This window comes from Astatotilapia calliptera, chromosome 23 (assembly GCF_900246225.1).
Source record: "Astatotilapia calliptera chromosome 23, fAstCal1.2, whole genome shotgun sequence".
NCBI lineage: Eukaryota > Metazoa > Chordata > Actinopteri > Cichliformes > Cichlidae > Astatotilapia > Astatotilapia calliptera.
In genome coordinates, this window is record NC_039323.1 from 6,895,125 (window position 1) to 6,915,825 (window position 20,701).

The 20,701-nt window shown below is 39.9% G+C and overlaps 1 protein-coding gene across 5 annotated transcripts in view; it reads left to right on the forward strand.

Annotated features, from left to right (window-relative positions):
* The window catches only part of suco (SUN domain containing ossification factor), a 42,616-nt gene that overhangs the window by 7,267 nt on the left and 14,648 nt on the right, over window positions 1-20,701 (forward strand). For 4 of the 5 annotated variants that reach the window (XM_026160130.1, XM_026160131.1, XM_026160134.1 and 1 more), the window contains exons 2-9: window positions 13,646-13,760; window positions 15,537-15,638; window positions 16,719-17,038; window positions 18,318-18,504; window positions 19,457-19,568; window positions 19,978-20,105; window positions 20,356-20,423; window positions 20,532-20,639. In XM_026160130.1, coding sequence (XP_026015915.1) covers window positions 13,646-13,760; window positions 15,537-15,638; window positions 16,719-17,038; window positions 18,318-18,504; window positions 19,457-19,568; window positions 19,978-20,105; window positions 20,356-20,423; window positions 20,532-20,639 — 1,140 coding nt within the window. The other variant, XM_026160132.1, reaches the window with a different exon arrangement.

Genomic DNA, 20,701 nt, shown 5'->3' on the forward strand with positions numbered 1-20,701 from the left:
GGTAAAGGTTAGGGAGGGGATTCATTTCACTTGCTTTTCTTACTAGATCTCCTTTTCTTCTTGTGGTTACATTGTTTATGATTCCTGACTAATTAATGCTGCAAATAATTTACAACATTTGAAAGTATATGCTAAGTATATAATAAGTCTAAAATAATTCATAGAAGATGTGTTTTATCTTCAGTTGTGTTATGGGTCTGAGGTCATTTGTAATAGCTGTATACAGTAAATACTCCCAAGTTTGGTGTATAAATTTCCTTTGCTTTTTCTTGCCCTTTTTGAGAAAGGTACTACTTTTTTCCGCCCTGTGAAAATCTTCTGTTTCTTCTTTTCTCCCTTCCCCCTCTCACTCACTGCTCTTCACTGTTTACCTTTTAGCTGCTACTGACAGGCTCTCATGCATGAGTTTTGTGTGTGTGTGTGGGACCATTTCTGTCCCTTTTTCTTGTTGGTATGGTTTGGTCTTCTAATGCATGAAGCGTGTCTGTCGGCAATTCCCAGCAGGAGGCCTTTTTTCCCAACAAGGCTTAGACAATTTTAAAGATAAAGAGATGTTTTGCTGGAGCTTGTACATTAAGAGAATATCATCAAATCGTCTTTACTTTACTGAATCCAAATTGATTGATAAGCTGTTATTATATTAAAAATCAACATATCACAGCATTTTTCTTTGCAAGCTCCTTTGACTACGATGACCTGGATGACTGAGAACCTTCACAGACAACATATCACAGTACTTGTCACTTTCCAGTCTTTTATTTTTCAAACCTGGCTCCCTTCTTGGTTTTTACAGGGTCCAGTTTGCAGTGAAACATCTACGACAGATGTAAATGTTTCACCACGCTGCAGCACTTTGGTACACTTTGTGCCAAGTTGAATTTTTAATGGGTTTTTGTTCTCCTGCTGTGCTGGCTGATGTATCCATGCAGGCCAAGAATGCACATGTATTGTTGTTGTATCCACAGCCACCCATGCTAACTCTCACTGGCAAAGTGGCTTTTCCTATCAAATTGGATTATATCACATGAGTGCATCTTTCAGTCCCATTGGTCTGGGTCCATGGTCCTGATGTCTCATCGGCAAGCCTCTGTGGGACGACTGCAGTAATGTACAATGTCACTGCTGCTAATGGGATCTTTTCTCTAGTAGAGATTTGTTTATTTTTGGCTATAATAGTTTTAAAGCGTGGTGTTTAACAGTAAATATGGGTGTCAGCTCAGTTTTTAATTAGTTTTCCTTGGCCTCATATAGTTCCTTAATCTTATAAAAATGAGTATAAACATATTTATGAAATCTGGAGGCTGAAGTAAGACAGACATATTTATTTATAAGCCATCATCATTCAGTGGAAATTTAAATAAAATGCCCTTACTAGGTTTAGTCCTATTTGATTATAATACAAAACTCAGTGTGGTATGTTTTTGATGTATGATACATCATATATGGAACACAGCAGGAGCAGGGCATTGGCAGCCAAAAAACACCGTTAAATCCTCCAATTTTCTCCTTGACTTTTTGGGTTAGTAGCACTCAGGACTAGCTGTTTATGTGTTTGCATTCATGCTAACCACTGCAGTTGAATTTCAGCAAAATTAAAAGGATCATTTTTATATTAATTTAGTTTTGTGTCAGACTTATAGGGAGCCAGATGGACAAAAAAGCCACATAAGACTCTGGAGCCCTGGGTTTGAAACCCCTGGGTTAGGCATTTAATCAGTAACAATTATAGTATCCAGTTCATGAATGCTAAAGTGCAAACATTTTCTGCAGGTTTTTCAGTGTGAAGTTTTAATGTTCATAGGGGAAACTGGTTGCATTTATTGATAATGATGATAATAATAATAAAAAACAACAACAATTAATTGAATTATTTAAAAAATGAATAAAAATAACTTTATCCACAAAATCATACTAAACAATCTGGATATGTGACAAAGGGCTGCATGCATTTGTTTCAGTTTATGCAGTTTTATTTTTCTTACTAGATCGAAGAACTAAGCGAAACGTGAATGATGGTGAAAAAAAATCTGTGAATAATAAAATACAAATCTTATTTGGCTTTGTCTTTGCAAATGTGTTTAAAATTAGGTGCTCAATGGTGTTTTTGCGCAAACAGTCTTTGCCAGCGTGACTTTAAAATGTTTATCCAACTGGTGTTAAAATGGTTATTGCATTTTACTGTAGCTCTTTTATTTTGGATTCATTTTATTTGCAGCTGGATTCCAGAGTCCTGTTTTAGTCTTCCTTCTTTTTTTCTTTTTTTTTTTTTTTTTAGTTTCAGTTTTAGCTGTTTTTATGATAGGAGTGGCATTTATCAGAAGTTAAGAACCAGTTTTACAATAAAAGCAGTCATGCATGTAGAAGTGTCACTGTCAATAGGCATTTTCACCAAAGCCTCAAACTGGTTGCTTTACCAAATTAAGTAAAGACTAAAACTTAAGACTTTTTTGTCTTTTTTTTTTTTTTCCAGTTATGTTGTTTTTTTTTTTGTTTGTTTTTTCCCCTCTAAAATATATTAATTTATTTGTGATTTATTCCCAGGTTTTTTTTTTATAAAATCAGTAGACTGCTGGCTGGTTTAGTGAATTATGCCTGTAGAAGCAGCAGTGCTGGTGACTTGGCCTACTTGGTGCACCATGGGATAGCTCCCAAATAGAGGTGTGTCTGTTCATTCAAACTACATCCTGGATAAAGGCTCCTGTGTAAATGTTGAAGGTGCGTCACAGTGCTGGTATACTCAGAGTGATCCGTATAAATCATAAAGACAAGTTTCACAAATACTTTAAAGTGGTTTGGATTATAAGCGTATGTGTCCTTTCAGGATCTAAAGTCTACTCAAGTGTGTTATTAAATTGTAATTATGTGATATTGAGAAGGAACAGGACGAGGTTTTGGCGTTATGTAACAAACTGTCACGTACACGTTAAAGTCTGACGTCTGTTTTTAAGGGATGCAGAATAAAAGCTTTATCACTCTGAGCTTTAATACAGTTTAAATATTCATTTGTGACATGCAAATTTTGGCTCAGCGTCTGTTTTCGTATCAGACAGCTTTCAAATAAATGCAGTTAATTGAATAATAAAAGTGGCACATATGATTAAAACTTAACCAGAACGTCACTGATGATGCGTTTCATCTGGTACCCGATTAATCAAAGTTCTCATTATATTAGCTATAAAATCACAGATGTCACCTTGTTGTTGACCTTGGGACACCGTTTTAAGTTAAGACACTAAGATCTGACAAGTACTCAAGGAAAGGCAGTATTTCTTGTGAAAATGGATAAGTGCCTGTAAAATGACTGATGTGGCCTTGACCTTAGAGCAGCGGTCCCCAACTTTTTTTGGCGCCACGGACCGGTTTATGACAACAATATTTTCACAGACTGGCCTTTAAGGTGTCGCAGATAAATACAACAAAATAAAACTAGTACCGGTACCGAAAAATAGATTTATTCATAACACACATGAAAAGACCGAGGAAAACAGAGTTAACGATAAAAACGATAACCAAATAATGCTGAAAACTGATTTAAAAAAACCCTGAAAACTATACATTTCACACCTGAGCCTCAACTCTCACGGGCTCAGGTACCAAACGACTCACGGACCGGTACCGGTCCGAGGCCCGGGGGTCGGGGACCGCTGCCTTAGAGCACACTTTGGGTGAGGACCCATCATGTCTTTATTGCGTGTACACTTGATTATAGTCTGACTAATATTTGATGAGGTGTAGCCATTAATAAATTTGTGAATTGTGGCTTGGTTAATGATGGACACATTGCCGAAACAAACTCATAGCCCATTGACCAGATAACCTAACTGGTGTTCTGCTCCTTCAAAACTAGCTCTAAATGGTCCATTAGACTCCATTATTTACTGTTGCAACTTCCTCAGTATTTTGTTCCACACTTAGTTGGGTTATCATAAAGCAGTTTTACGATTTAAATTGGTTGATCCCTCGTTAACTGTTAACAGACGCTTAACCTTCACCTTTTCTATCTATCCATTAGTTGCGTTAAAGCTTTTGTGCAATTAGTCTGACAGGGATTTTTTTTCCAATTTGTCCTTTAATTTCAATCTTCTGTTCACTTAGTTGTTGCACAGACTTTTTTTCCTTTTACTTTCCAGCTACTGGGAAATCCTGACAGATTAGGACCGCTGCGAACTCCACTTTGATTCTAAGGAAAAGACTGAGATATTTCAACCTGTAAGCAAAAATTAGGCAAGTAAGTAAATGAAGCAACACCCTCTGAGTCAGGTGTGACTGCTTTCTGATCTGATCTGATGCTTGATAAGTACAGGCCTGTATCTTTGTGTCAGAAGGCAGGGCTAGTTATTCTTAATGGCTGAAGTATATTGCAGTGCCTCTACTCCTCCAAAACGTCAAGTCAGCACATAGCATTATAGCACTTAGGCAAATGAACCCAGTACTCAAACCCCATTACAGTAACTTGGATCACTCCAAGCGGAGGAAGGCAGTAAGAAAAATGCAGCATTGCTAATGTTTACAGGTTAATGCGTCTGCAGCACTAGGTAGTAAACATGAGCATTTGACAAGTGTTGAATATAGAGGGGGAAAATGCATTCAGTGATAGTTATCAGTCACCTTATAGGTGACAAAATAGGGTACAAATTTTGACATGGTTTTTCATGGAAAGGTTAAATTGCATGGCAAGTTTGATGATCGCAGATGAGGAAAAAGATGAAATGATTATCAAAAGATTTAAAAAGAAAATGTAGTCTGCATAAAGACTATAAAAAGGCTGACATGAGACTGGAGATAATCAGAAAAGGGAGATTCAGTATTTTAAAAAGCAAATTAAGAATTTTGCGGTCAGCGGTGAGGAAAATTCTTTATCATCTTTGATAAAGAATTTTATCACTCTCGTTGCGTGACGCGAGTGATAAGGAACTCTCGGAGCTCTCAAGGCTGAATCATGTGAACAAGGAGCTGTGTAAACTAGTGCATGACCATGTAGTGCTTGAAAATGAAAAATCTTGAAGATCCCTGATGTACTTCACCAGCGGTCAATAAACCAGGCCAGAACACCTGCTTATACCAGCAATGTGCTGCAGCTAGACCCTGGTTAAGAACTCTCTGAGTTGGGAAGCGAGCAGTTTTCCAGTTCAGCCGCTCTGTCCTGGTGGCTACGAGGATGCATCAGTGAAGAGGATTATGGAGGATCAGCAAGCTTTAGAACAAACTGCTGTTGTCCGTTATTTCATGCTTCAATGTGGAGCAAAACTGGCGTGCACACAGACTCCAACTTGCACACGCAAACATGGTCAGTCCTCTTAAGGCCGAGCTTTAGGCACTGCCCTCTGTTTTCCTCCAAACAGTGACGGCATGTTTTTGTCTGCTTGGCAGATGCTCTGGCCTACTTTTCCAGGCAAGCCCTGGCACATCTCCACGCCCCATAATCCACCTCTGGCCACGTGGATCCTGGATTCTCTCCTCAGCTCTTTTACCTCTCCCATGTTCCTGTCTCTATTCAGTGTGAAAGTAAAACATTGTGTGTCTTTCTGTCAATTTCTGTGGCTAAGGAAAATAAATCCTCAGCAATTGGGATTTTTGAATTTCTTGTTTGTTCGTTTTTTAAAATTCTGTGTGTGGTTAGGCTGGGTTGGCTTTACAGTCAAATTTAAAGAGAAAAGTTGAACTCAAGTTTAAGCTGTTATTGACATGGTTTTCCTTCTTAACTCACTCCAGCCAGCAACTCCCCTCATATCTGGAATAATGTGAACATCACAAGACTCTCCTTTCCCTGTGGACACAGGACAGATAATGTAGTATTCACTCTGCTCTTTATTATGAATTTAAAACCATAGTAATTTGAGTAATTTAACCTTATTTGACATTTCTCCTTTTAACTTGTTGTTTGTGTCAAAATAGAAAGTTTTTCTTTAATGGATTTCTAAACTTATCACATGCTGTTGGTTATTTAAAATGAATATGTGTGTCAGGGAGAGTTTATGTAATGGAGAGCAACAAGCTGGTCAGAGATTTAGGTCAGGAAATCGAAAGACGGCAACTAATCTCCTGTGACTGACGTTGAAGGCTACATGTGCTGCAGTGTCATGTTGGGACCAAGATCAGTTTGTATGACAGGGCAGGATGATGACCTTTTGTATATGTTATTGAGATTTCATTTAAAAAAAACTAATTGGTGAAAGAGGAGAAAGGTCATAGGCGTACATCAATATGTCTAAAATCTTTAAGACAGAAGGAAAACTTCCTGCGTGACAAGAGATCAGAGGGCACTTTGCATGCCGTGCAGCTGGTGATAAAATTAGACTTGTTGTCGGCAGATTAAACGGTTCTCGCTTTGTTGCCTCTGCAGTTTTGTCTCCTGTGTCAACCCAGTCAGTTAGTATAGTACAGTTGATTCGATGAGGCTGAATCGTGTCTCCCGATTCTGAATGCGCCTAAAGCCAACAGGAAATATCAGGGGATTTGTGTGCTCGGAACCAGCACAGACATGTAGCTATTGCCTCTCTGTGCATCTGGCTATAAAGTGTTATCTTCATCATTATTAGGAATATTTCTTGCTTTTAGAGACTAATATGCAAAAGGCAAAAGACTTACTGAAAATCCTAGGACTGTATCAGTTCGGTCAGGAAACAAGAAGAGAAGCAGAATGGGGAAGACTCTGCCGACTGCTGACTCATGCTCGTCCTTCTTGAGGTTAACCCACTACTGGTATGTAATAAATGCCATACAGTGTGTTGCAGTGTTCTCCCCACTTCTTCACTTGTGGGTACTATGTTCCCCCTCCCACTGTTGCATACACTTTTGAATTTTAAAAAGTAGGTCACAGTATACCCCCAAAGCTGATACTCTCACATCGGCTCCTCTTTTTTGTTTTTATTTAGTTATATTTTATCTGTTTTTGTTTTTGTTTGAGGTTTTTGGGGGTTTTTTTTGTTTGTTTTTCCTCCTCTCTTCACCAGCCTTGCCTCCTTACCTTTGGAAGAAATGTCAACACTGAGGTCTTTCTGCATCATCCCCATGAATGAATGGAGCCAGGCCAACCGTGCCTCCCACTTGTTTGACATTTTGGTTTGGGTTTAAATGTCTCAGTACAAACAGCATATTTTTGTCCTCTTGAATTGCTCCGTATACAACCCCAATTCAAAAAGCAGAACACTGTAAAGCTAAAAAAGGAACGCAATCATCTGTAAATATTGTAAACCCATATTTTATTCACAATTGAACTTAGAAAACTTAGCAAATGTTTACCTGCCTTTTACACAGTGTCCCACTTTTGGGGGGGAATTGAGGTTATTTATTAATCTTTGTATTTGAATGTTTTTCATTTGATTAGACACATTTATGACTTTGCAAGTTTCCCTTTAAACATTTTCCCAGTGAGTCACATTGGGGATGATTGTGAGATTTGCATTCATGATCAAGGAAGTTTATACAGACGTGTACTGTACTGTGAGATCTGTTTGTCACCCATCTGCATTTTACACAAGGGCGCTTATCTGAGAGATTGAATGATAGCTTTAAAAAAATGATAACAAGCAGTGTTTAGTTGATGTGTTTAGTTGATGCATCACTGAGCATGCTTTGCACAGAAGCAGCAGCTGCAAAGTCACTTCTGAAGTCACCTTTTTTACTTTTTCCATTTGACCTTATTGGCCTTTATCTGAAACTTGAAAGTGAAAAAGTCTAGGTTTCATCAGGCAAAAATAAGGAAATAATCATATCAGAACTTGGCAAAGTATCCAGAGGATGTCCGATCTTTGCAAAATTTGAAATTATTCTAAGGCTTTGTGGCAGTTGTAGAACGGCTTTACGTAAGCAGATCATGCAGAGTCAAGAAATCACAGGACAAAGCTGCAGGCGTCTTATAGCTAAAGGTTTCTGACCAAAACCACACAGGATCTTGTTTTAAAAAGACAGCTCAGACTCCAAAATTATCTGGTACCTGTCACTTATTCTATTTCCTCTATAACAATAAAAGTACAGTTGGTGTGAGATGCACATTTAAAATTTATATGTTAAATTGATGGGTTTGCACTGTATTTCAGCTTCTGAATTGGTGTAATACATGCATAGAGGGAAAGTGAAAATAACATTATTACTTCATCTTACTCCTATTTTTGCTATATTGATTGTTTGTTTTCTTTCAGACTCTTAACTCAGACACAACCTCTTTTATCTTCCGTCTCATGATCGACTGCTTGTCTCTGTGTAATTCCAGGCCACGCATGCACTTTCAAGTTATAAATGATTTTTGGATAAGTCACGAAGACTAAAAAGGTGGAAGCAACCAAAAGGAAGCTGCACAGCACAGCTGTTGCATGTTGACGTGATGTGTTTTCACTGATTGTTAGCAATGCCATTATTGATTCTGCTTTACTGGTCAGATTATTTCCTTGACTCGACACACATGTGATTCAATAGATCTGCAATGCAACAGTTGATTGGTTTAGGAAAAGCTTGCACTACAAGCTTTACGACTATGTACAGGAAGAGAAATAAGGGAACAAAAACCATCACTGCAAAGAGTATGGAAGAGTTTTGCAGGCAAGGACCTGGTAAGCGATTTGAGGTGGCTGTAGCCTGAAAAGTTTAACAGAAGTCTATTATAATCCAAAATAAAATGAATTGGCATGTTGGTGTCAGGCACATGGCATGGATTTTCCTGGAATTTTTGTTTTTTCAGAAGATTTTTGAGTACATTTTGTTCCTTTTTGATATTAGGGTAAAGAGTCTGTATTTGACTGTGTGGGCATCTATGATTCATGTGTCTGTGTGTGAAACACTGGTTTAGCTTTTGAAGGCATGGAGTAGCTCTGACTTGACTAAACATGTGTTTTAATGATTTTTCTGCTCTTTAGTCAGCACGTGATTATTAGGTAACGAATCAATATTTTCATGAACGTTCATGTTTGTTTAAAATTGAAGTTAAAAGTATTTTAGGATAAAACCATTAATCATCCCTGTTGCATACATGGATGCCACGCTGACCTCAAGATATGCTAATGGTCTGTTACATAATATCGTGACGTCACTGAATGGACGAGGTCTTCCCTTTACATTCATGTGTGTTTGAGTTATAAGGGGTCACAGGAGACATTTGAAACGCAACACAAAATAGCTTAAAGCTATGGATCTAAGTTTAGTCAGGAAGATACATTAGCTTGTGCTCCATATTTACTCCTTAGTGTCTGTCTAGTGATTGGCTCTTAGGGTTCCCCCTCTGGCTTTGTGGCTCATTTTATCACCTTTGGGGGAACGCTTACACTACGAGGTGTTAACACATATACGTTCGTGCACATATTTCATCATTTCATTTTGACAGCTGTGTCAGGGTTTTTGCTGGCTTGGAGATGGCTATGCTTGTAAGCATGAACAATCCACATACAAAAGAGTCGATGAGTCTGTATGACTTTAATTTAAGAGCGATCTATAAATGTTTCTGTTTAACAAGATAAGATGTCTGTAGTACTTGAATAAATGAAATGACAATTAACAAATGTGGTTAAAATATGCTTGTGTAGCAACCTGTTTCTAAACCAATAGTAAATTTAATTCCTCGGTTTTAGAGTTTAATACTCTTTAGAATTGAGCTCTGGCACAGATATAACACTTTGCTCCTCTGCCCAATATATATACTGGGGTAAAACCATAGACTGGGCTGTGATTCATTTTGTAATAAACTGAGTCATCTTTATTAACAATGGCTTTGTTGTATTACTAAATTGATCCCCTTTTAAATTTGTTGCATTTATTTTTGTAAGGACTTGTAGATAACATGTTATTCAGTTATAGGGGGGGAAAAAAAGCACTTTATCAAATCACCAAATGTTGGCATCAGCCGTGTTATACTGGGGCTTGGTGAATCCCATCAGTAGAGCCTGACTGACTATAGCATTTGTTTTTAATGATATTATTTTTATTATTATACTGATGTGATAATGATATTTGATTGTGGGTTTGTTAATTTTTTTTTGATTTATTTTGTTCACTTTTAAAGTGAGAATTCAGTCGATCACCATAAAGCATGAACAGATTTCCCTTAGATTTATGTAATTATTTACACTCTGCCCAACTCTGCTCAGATCTGCTGATTGTGTTTTTGCTGCATCAAGTGTTTGTGTACACTTGATGAATGCTGTTACTGATAAATCAGCAAAAAGCATATATCGCCTGATGATATCGGGCCTGCCACCAAAGACACTAGACCTCAGTTTCTCTAATATCTGAAAGAGAAACAATCTAATTTAACCATCCCTTTAAGCCAGCTTCTTATTGCCTGACCTTCCTAAACAGAAGGTTTGGTGAATGTCTGTGCCCGAGATGATTATATTAGAGGGGTCAAAGCTTTCAAAAGATGTTCTTCTCATGTTTTTTGTTTTGTTTTTTTTTGTTTTTTTTGGTCTTGTCTATTTAGTCTCTTCAAACATAGAATATACGGATGGCAGGGCTCTCTGAGTGACAGGACACTGACTTGCACAGATGCTTGTCTGTCAGTGATTGCGTATGTTGCTCACTGTGCATCTCCTTACTCCTGACAGCCAGGCTGACAGAGCGCTAACATGATTGTCCATGTGCTTCGCTCTCTCCTGACATTTGAGCACTCAAGGCTAACTGTTTCAGCCTGAGGATCACATGGCACTTGCGAGTAGAGTTGTGTCTTTCTGTCTGTCTGTGCAACAGTTACTGATGGGTGTTTTTTATGCTTCAGGTTTGAGCTTTGTATGCTTACTTTCATAAGTGCACATGAGCTCTAGTTTAAATGAGCAGGCAGTTTCCATATTGTGGTTTCTTACATTGGAAGCTTTGACACGGTTTGTTGATTTTTCACCGACGTGAACTAAATTATTTAATCAGTTTAAGTTTTCTGTTTTGCTTCCCAAATGTGTGAGTTCTTTCTTTAAAGCTAAAGCCATTCAGTTTAACTAAATCTATAAGCCAAATGAATGGCTCAAAGTCTGTATGCTGACTAACTTGTTCACCCTGTTATAATATCAACTAACTGACAGATGGCTTAAGTTAACTTGTTAACACAGTTGAGACCTACCTCTTGTTTCATTTTGCTTTTGCATGTCATGTGCCTGCCTGCTTCAAGTCCTCTACCATAATCCCTGTCCCCAAGAAACCTAGGATCACTGGACTAAATGACTACAGACCCGTGGCTCTGACATCTGTGGTCATGAAGTCATTTGAGCGCCTAGTTCTCTCCCATCTCAAGACCCTCACGGCCCCCCTCCTGGACCCCCTGCAGTTTGCATATAGAGCCAACAGGTCTGTAGACGACGCCATCAACATGGCCCTACACTTCATCCTGCAGCATCTGGACTCCCCAGGAACCTACGCCAGGATCCTGTTTGTGGACTTCAGCTCTGCCTTCAACACCATCCTTCCAGACCATCTCCGAGGCAAGCTTTCCCAGATGAATGTGCCTGATCCCATCTGCCGGTGGATCACCGACTTCCTGACGGACAGGAAGCAGCACGTGAGGCTGGGAAAGAATGTCTCGGACTCCCGGACCATCAGCACCGGCTCCCCTCAGGGCTGTGTTCTTTCTCCTCTGCTCTTCTCCCTGTACACCAACTGCTGCACCTCCACCCACCAGTCTGTCAAGCTAATCAAGTTCGCAGATGACACCACCGTCATTGGGCTCATCTCGGACGGGGACGAGTCTGCCTACAGGAGGGAGGTTGAACGTCTGGTGTCCTGGTGCAGCCACAACAACCTGGTGCTGAATGCCCAGAAGACAGTGGAGATTATTGTGGACTTCAGGAAGCACACAGGCCCACTCCCCCCCATCATCCTGACTGACACCCCCATCACCTCTGTAGACTCATTCCGCTTCCTGGGTACCACCATCACCCAGGACCTGAAGTGGGAGCCCACCATCACCTCCGTCATCAAGAAAGCCCAGCAGAGGATGTACTTCCTGAGGCAGCTGAAGAAATTCAACCTGCCAACACGGACGATGATGCAATTCTACACTGCAATCATCGAGTCCATCCTCACCTCCTCCATCACCGTGTGGTACGCTGGAGCCACTATCAGGGACAAACAGAGACTGCAGCGTGTTGTGCGCTCTGCTGAGAAGGTGATTGGCTGCAGACTCCCATCTCTGCAGGACCTGTACACCTCCAGGACACTGCGGCGTGCAGCCCGGATCTCAGCTGACCCTTCTCACCCTGGACACAGTCTGTTTGACCTGCTCCCCTCAGGCAGGAGGCTCCGGTCCATTCGCACCAGAACCTCTCGCCACAAGAACAGTTTCTTCCCCTCTGCTGTTGGACACATGAACAATAACCACATGACTGTCCCCGCCACTCACACATGACCCTACGCTGTGTCACTGCATCATTTCATGTCTGGCACTGATCACCACCTGCACTCATGTATATATCCTTCTACGTAGCACTCTTAATTCTTATTCTCATGTATATATCTCATGTATATCTCATGCACATAATCTTTCTTTCTACATAGCACTTTAATTCTTATTGTTTGCACTGAAGCACCGCAGCAAATTCCTAATGTTGTAAACCTCAACATCTGGCAATAAACCCATTCTGATTCTGATTCTGATTCTTTTCATTTCTACTCCACTAATATAGTAATAACTGAGAAACAGTTGTGCCTATCTTTCCCGCCTCCCTGCCTTGTTTCTTTGTTCGGTCTCTTGCTTTGTTTGCCTTTTATTAGCTCTGGTCTTGTGGTTTCATAACCTTTCCATCCTTGTTTGATCTCCTTTTTATTAACTTACTGTTGAAGTTGACATTCATTTGATATAAGGTTAACGTGCCCCCCCACCACCACTCGCACGCGCACACACACACCCCACCCCAGTAATTTTTGAGATCATGTGAGTTTGAACACGCTGCAGGTTGGTGGAAGTTGGTGAACATAACCGCGAGTCATGGGAATCTCAATATCTCACAAAATGCTCATTTCACCTGAAGTATGAAACTTGTGTAATTTAAAAAAAAAAAAAAACAAAAACAAAAAAAAAACCCACAATAGTGTGTGTCTTTGCAACTTTGTCAATTCAGTAAAAGTACTTTTATTCTCCTCACAGTCGGTGATTTAATGCGACACCATTAAGAGCTACGAATTAGCGAAATTTTCAGAACAGCTGGTGTAGAACACCTGCGTGTTTAAATTGATAGGCATTAGTAGTTTGACAACAAGATACGTGAAGAAGCAGTGCAGAAAGTGCTCAGGCTACACTTTTTTTTTTTCACTTGACTTTCAGATGGCTAAAAGAATTACAGCAATATCCTAAGCCAAATTTGAATCAAAGAAAATAGTTTGCCTTGAGCAGCTTATAAGAATACACATGACAAAAGGAATTTGGTTTACCCTGTTTTGTTCATGCAATTCTGTTCCTGTCTCTCTCTCCTTGTAACTTAATGTGGACTCCTTCCTTTGGTTTTAGCCCTTGTTTTGAATCTCTACTTTTGCTCTCCTGTACTCGAAGCTTTCTTTGTTCTCCTATAGTCAGTGCTTTAATTAACTGTGTGAGTGGCTCTTTCCCCCAAGGCTACTTAGGCTAGCCTAAGTATTTCTATAGTAATCCTTGTTTTGTTTGTTTGTTTTTTAAATGTGTGTGTGTGTACAAAGGCTTATAAATGTTCTAACAAATCTTCTCTTGTTTGTCTTTCAGGTACCCTAGTCAACATGTCTATTGTTCAGAGCAGAGCTTGTCTGGCTCAGGTCAGCCTCGACAGGAGAAAGATCCTGATGGCCTCGAGCAGGAGCAGGACTCCACGCAAAACAAGGTGTGTAGAAGTTCTGGCCTTTTCATGTATCTCAGCTTTTGACTGTAACCGATTACAATTTGGAGACCTGTATAATCGTTCTTAATGTGAAAAACAGAAACGGTCATCTTAACACCGAGTTGGGTCATGAACTTTAGTGACCCAGTAAACGTTGACGAAAAATGGGCTGGTGTGTTTGCTAAGTTGGCACCTATTGATCCAGTTTTGCGCTCCAAGGCCCTTCTTTTTTTGGCTAAGGTTCTTGTTATTTCAGTGACCTGCTGTTCTGAGTAGGAAAGTCTTCAATTAGCAGTGTTTAAATGGAGTACACCTTTAAGTGCTTAAGTGCTTAAAAACTCACTGATATCCTGGAGACCAATATGTTGGTCCGTCAGAAGTGGATCACTGTCTGCCCAACTAAAATTCCTGTTTTACAAATAAGGTTAGGGAGCATTTTCGAAGTATCCCTCCAGCAATTAATAATTGTATATATTTTTGGGTAGGATCATATCAGACACTCTGAGCTTTTATTGCCTATTTTCTTTATCTTCTTCCTGTGATCTGATGGCTCACAAGTGCTGTATTTCAATTAATACTTTGCCAGTGTTGCGATGTTTATAATAGCCTAAAGATACCCAGCTAGCTGTTGAGTGGCAGATAAATGTGTCAACTAGTGTAAAACCCTCCAAAATCTTTCTAGTATTTACTTTTTTCTTCTTTACATCAATCACAACCCATCTTTATACATCAACTAGGTAACTATAGCTTACCAATACCTTCTAACATCTGGAAGAACGGCTCAGCTGATCACTTTAATGGAGTTTAGTGAATCTGGGCTGTTTTTAAACATGAATGGTACCTCTGAACATCTTTGCTTAAGGCAAACAAAAGAGTATTTGGATCTGAAAATAGCTAATTACATCAGACTTAACAAGCACAAAGAGAACCAGAAGACTTTATCTGGGAACACATTAAAAAATAGCTTCCTGAGACTATCCAAAGTGTAGTCAGTGGCTATCCAGGCCAAGACTTCCTGTTCCATCTGCCACCATCAAATGTTGATAAGATTAATAAAATGACAATCTGAGTAGTTGGCAGACAATAATCGATGGTTATGACACTGCATTTTGGAGAGAAAAAAATAGACAAAAAGTGGAACCAAATCCAGGTAAATGGTTACTCTGAGTAACTCAGTAAGCTGAGTAACCAGCCCAGTTACACGCAGTCAGAACCTGGTCTGCTCTGCAGAATCAGTCATAGAGGTTGATGTGATTTAGGTTAGGACCTGCCCTATGGGTTCAAAGCGCTACATGTTTTCTCAGGCTTTCATGGCTAAATATTGTCTAAACTGAAAGTAGTTCATACAAAGTGTGTCAATGTCATTGCAGCCATTCGAAGTAGGACGAGGAAAATTGTAGATCGCCTCACTTTTAAAAACATTTGAAATGCTTCTCTGTATTCATGTGTCAGTGAGTATCAGAAATGAATGATAATTTGGGGAAGTGAATGAGTTTTGGTATGCATTTGTGGGCACAGAAGAAAAAGAATCATTGTTTGAGGTCCAACAACAAACAGCTCTGCCAGCAGCCCTGGCAGTCAGTCATTAGCCTTATAATGTTGCCTTTGTCCATCGACAAAAGGCTTTTTCACATCAGGAGGTGGAAAGACCTTTTGCTTTTGACATTTTTACATACAAAAAAACTAATTTTTAGAATAAAACTCAATCTAGTAACAATGCCAGTAATGTCATTAACTTGTATTTCTTATCCTGTGTTCTTATTATTCATTTTCTCCTAGGTGGTGGAAGAGTGGAAGACACACACATCATACGATATGGGGCTAGAAACCGAGAGAGCAGCACGAGAGAAACTACAAAAACAGAGCATACACCATGAAGAGGTAAAAAGACACATCAGTTATTGGAAGTTTTCCAGAGTATCGCTCAAAAAGTTAAGTTACAGTGAACAGGATACTAAGGCAGGCTTTAAAAAAAAAAAAAAAAAAAAGTGTCAATATAAAAAGGGAAATTGAGGTTGTAAATACCTTAAAGGTGGAGTGTGAGGCAGAGCTCAGCTTTTAAGTGTGCACCATAAACTCTTAAAAGTATATTATGTATGTGGGACACAAACACATGAACTGGAAAAGGAAAATGATAAATAATGTTGATCTTAATCTGATGGCACTGATCTAGGTGAGCAGTTAAATTGCATCAGAAATAGGGCTGTGCGATATGACCAAAACCTCATATCCCGATATAATACATCTATCGTCCGATAACTATATAAATCACAAAAATTTAACATTTTCTGTAAATTCTGTGAATCTCGGGCAGCTCGACTTGCGTGAAGTGTTTCCAGCTGGGCGTCATGTAGCTGGAGTCAAGTGTTTTAACCGATGCATGAAACTATATTTATTTTTTTTTAGACATAAGTTGTAAAGGCAGCCATTTTCTTTGAGTATTTATTACACGACGTGCTGCGGGGAAGAGCATGTTCTAACGTTTGAGTCTAAGGTTTATTTATTTATATATTTATTTATTTATTTTAGCACCTGACTGCTATTTTTTGCTTCTCATCCGTAGATACTCTGCATACTCTTTCACGTGATTCAGTTTATTTTGAAAAGTCTCAACAGGATCTTGAGCTTTATTGTGAAGGGTTTATGTGGAAAATAAACAAGCGGACAGCGATGGTTTTACCGTCGTTGTTGCTAACGACAACGCATTAAAAACAGGCGCTTGTCCGTCTGAAGTGTGGTTATATTAAATATAAGAGAAAGAGAGAACTTTAAGAAATAAATATAACCACTACGGTGACTATCAAAACGATGAAAAAATATTGCCGTAAACGTTTATTTTGCGACACCACGAAACAAACGATAGCGTAAAATGAAACTGTAGATGTTTTTATATCGTCATCCGATATATGTCGTTATGTCGAACAGCCCTAATCAGAAATGTACTTTTTCTTCTGTTACCAGACTGTGAAGCCACAAGAAGCTGGAGAGGAAGAGACAAAGCTAGACCCAGAGTCGGATACTGTACCTGTTGCCCCTGAGCCAGAACCTACCCCAGATCCCCAGGCTGACTTGGGCCTGCAGATTCACACACAGGACCACGACCATGATGCCCCAGTGCTCGCCACTCCAGAACCAGTTCCAGCACAGGGCCAAGTGACCACAGATACCCCAGCAGAGACTTCAAGTGAACCAATTCCCAATCTAGACTCAAACCCAGACACATCCCCCGATGAAGCTGAAAACAAACCTACCTCACAGAGTGCTGGGCTGACCCACACAGGGTAAGCTCAGATTCACTTCATCAAGCCAATGATCTGGTGTCTTTCAAGAGAAGTTGGCTATAACCACAAAACTGAAATTGGAGAACTGAATTTCTAACCCTACATCGCTAAAAAAAACAAAACATAGAACATGTTGTTCTTCTTAAGGTTAAAGCCAATTTCATGACAGTCCAGGTCTAACGTAATCCGTTTCAGTGCCACTATTGTCATGTCAGACATTGCAAATGTGTTTTGGTATTTTTGTTTGACTTATGTTTCCCTCAGTTGCTTTTTCTTCACAATTATTTACGCAAAGTGACTCATCACACACTAGAAGATGAGTCTAAAGAAGATCTGACCCCATGGATGTTTCAGTTATTTTTCATGGAGCATTGTGCTGGAGCAAGGGACTGTTTATTTATTTTCTAATGGTTTTTGTAATGGAAGTTTAAAAAAAATAAAGAGAATCATCCCTATGGACCTGGAACTTTGACCCAGATTAGTCTAAATATCTCCTACAACAACAACATGTCCTTCCCATGGTATCTTCTGTATTCAGAGCTGGGGCATTTCAATCAGCATTTCAAGTCCTAATCAGCTAGCCACCAGCAGCAGCCAACCACTCTGCCCCCCTCTTCCTTTTCTCTCCCTCCCGCTCTCATGCCTCTGTGTCATTTATCTCCTCCCCATTGTCCCCATCCCGCCCTCTCCCCCACCCTACCCTCCACCCTACCCTCCTGTCTACCTTCCCCAGTGTAAGGAGGTGTGGTAAACGCCATGTCCTTTCTTTCCCTCAGTGCAGTGCGGGTTGCCAGTGCAGGAGATGAATTCCCAGTAGACAGCTTTGTCTTTGCTGAGCACTCTGATTCACAGTGCGGGGTCATTCCCCCCGAACTGGCAACCTGTGAAAGCTCCCCTTTTGGCAGCCCTCTCCTCAGGTGAGTTTCTAACCACCAGAAGCCAATCAAAGCACAGAGACTGATAATGAAGGTACAAGCTACACCTCTCTGCTGTGCCCAACCGTCGACCGCTGGCCTTGCTCTCTACTTAATGTTGCTTTTTTTTTTTTTCTTTTTTCTTTTAAAATTTCCCTTCTTTGTTTTGCCTGCTCCAACCAAGGATTTAAAAAAAAAAACAACAAAAAACGTCAAATTAAATTTTGTTATTATTTTTTTTAACTCACATATTTGACATAGCCTTAAACTTATATTTATTCCATGCCCTTCTGTTCCTTTATTCTTCCCCTGTCCATTTCTTTCTGTTCCCTCTACTCCACATTGGTCCCCTCTCTGTGATGTAGCATGGATGAGGCTGTCACAGAGGACCAGCAGACAGATCAGAGGCACAGCTCTGGTCCTGAAACAGAAATTCAGTCGACTCCAGGCCTAGTGGACCAGGAACAAGAGCAGCGTGAGGTGCTCGAAGATGGGCTGTCTGTTTTGGAACAAGTGGGCAACACCTCACACCACCAACACAAAAAACAGCAGGTTAGAGGCTTTGTGGTGTTTGGGAATTGTTATTTCTGTTGTGAAAGAAGCAAATCGCATGTAGCATATGGCTTGAGGCATTACAAAACTGCTGGTATCATGATGGAAAATTTGACAGTTGGACACGTGGTGGGAGAAAAAACTTAGACCAAGGTACAGTCAACGTCCTTATTTCAGGTGAGATGTTCCTGAAATATGATCTGAGGGAGAAGATTATTTTGGAACAACTGCAACGACATGAGCACTGAGCTTGGATATAATAAGATCGGTGGCCTGAGGCTGAGTAAGTCCACCTGTCCGCACAGACTGCAAAACTTTCCGAAACCTGCCGTCTAGGTGGCCATGAACATTATAAATATTCAGCATGCACATCTGTTCTAGCAAAGGGCAACATTTGAATGTTTCAGTTTGAAAATGTTGAGTCAGCCTGCTGTCAGTTGCTTTTTCATGGTTGAAGGACGATTGTATCTGGGGAAAGTATTTAGTTTCGGAGGACGGGAGGGCTTGTGTTCATAGTGTATTTGTACCTCATTTTGCTGATTTGGAGCTGAGATCTGATGACTAATCTGTATGTGGCTGGCAATGACTCTTGTTGGGCTGTTAGGGTGTTTTACATAAGAGGCTGTCTGAGTTGTGGATTTTCAGAATCAGGCTGTCTTGTGAGGCTCAAAGGGGCACTTACATAATCCATCAAAATATTAATCACAGCTCAGTGCATCTCAGTGCTTCAGTCACCACGGGCTAGCTTTACTACCACGAATAGAGGATGGGCATCTTTTAGTTGTTCTACCACATGCTATGCTTTTATAATAAGGTACTTGCTTAGTGAGTCACTGATGCCAACTAACCTTGTTAACAGAAATTCAAGGTTCACTTCTTCCACCATGTAAATATTTTTGCATATTTTTTTGGTGTCTGATATTTACATTCTGGATATGTGTGTATGTTTCAGACAGGGGAAACAAACGCTCCCAGGGAGACTGATCCCTCTGTGCCCAGCAAAGAGGACATCCCTACCTTTGATGAATGGAAGAAGCAAGTCATGGAGGTGGAAAAGGAGAAAAGTATGTGGATTTATTGTACAGACACGAGACAGCTCGTACAGGGATGACTAGAGACACGTCACATGAACAACTAAGTTCTTGTTTAAGTTTGGGTTCAGGCACCTCAAAAATAGCTTGCTGATGTTAATCTGACTGTGACACAACATGTTTATGCCATTGCTTCTGTAAAGAAGACTACTTGCTACCCGTTTGTATGCTGCGTCTTTTCTCGGTTGCATCCTTCCTTATGTTCTGTTCCTGTATAGCTTCCTTCTTTTTTCCCCTTCCTTTTCACGCTATGCACACTGTGTGCAGCAGTCAGTGGAGCATGTGTTTATGCATGTTGTGCAATATGTCTATTCTTTGCGGTTTGGCACCACTCATTTTCAAGGCTCTCGAAAAGACCTAATGTAGTGCTTTCTCTGTCCAGGTCAGTCTCTCCATACCTCAACCAGCAGCAGCCCCCATCCAACAAAGAAGGTCCAGAAAAACTTCAAGAATAACTACGCTTCTGTAGAGTGTGGAGCCAAGATACTCTCTGCCAACAGTGAGGCCAAGGTTAGTCGCACATCACGCTCTGCCGCCTACACACAAACGCGAATCCTCACGTAATGCTGTCATTATGTGTCAACAGATGTGTCAAATGACTTTATACTTGTTCGCTTAGCATTTAAGCTGAGACCAGACATCTAAGCACGCATGAAACAATTTTTGTCACATTTTGACTGCAATTGTATAAGGAAACAAGCAAGATTAACAATGTTGGGGTGATGGTAGGATTTTAATTCAACTTTTTTTCTTCTTTCAGAGCACGTCTGCTATTCTCATGGAGAATATGGACTTATACATGCTGAATCCATGCAGCAACAAAATTTGGTGGGTCCCACAATAATGGTGGGGTTTAACTGAGCCCAATTTTTAGCTTTAAAAGTTTTATAATAATTATTATTTTTTTGTTTTTGGTTTTTTTTTGCTTCTCTACAGGTTTGTGATAGAACTCTGTGAGCCTATTCAAGTGAAGCAGTTGGACATTGCAAACTTTGAGCTTTTCTCATCTACACCCAAAGACTTTCTAGTTTCCATCAGTGACAGGTATTCACTTGTTTTTTTTTTTTTTGTTTGTTTGTTTTTTTTGTCCTTTTAAGCTAGTGTGC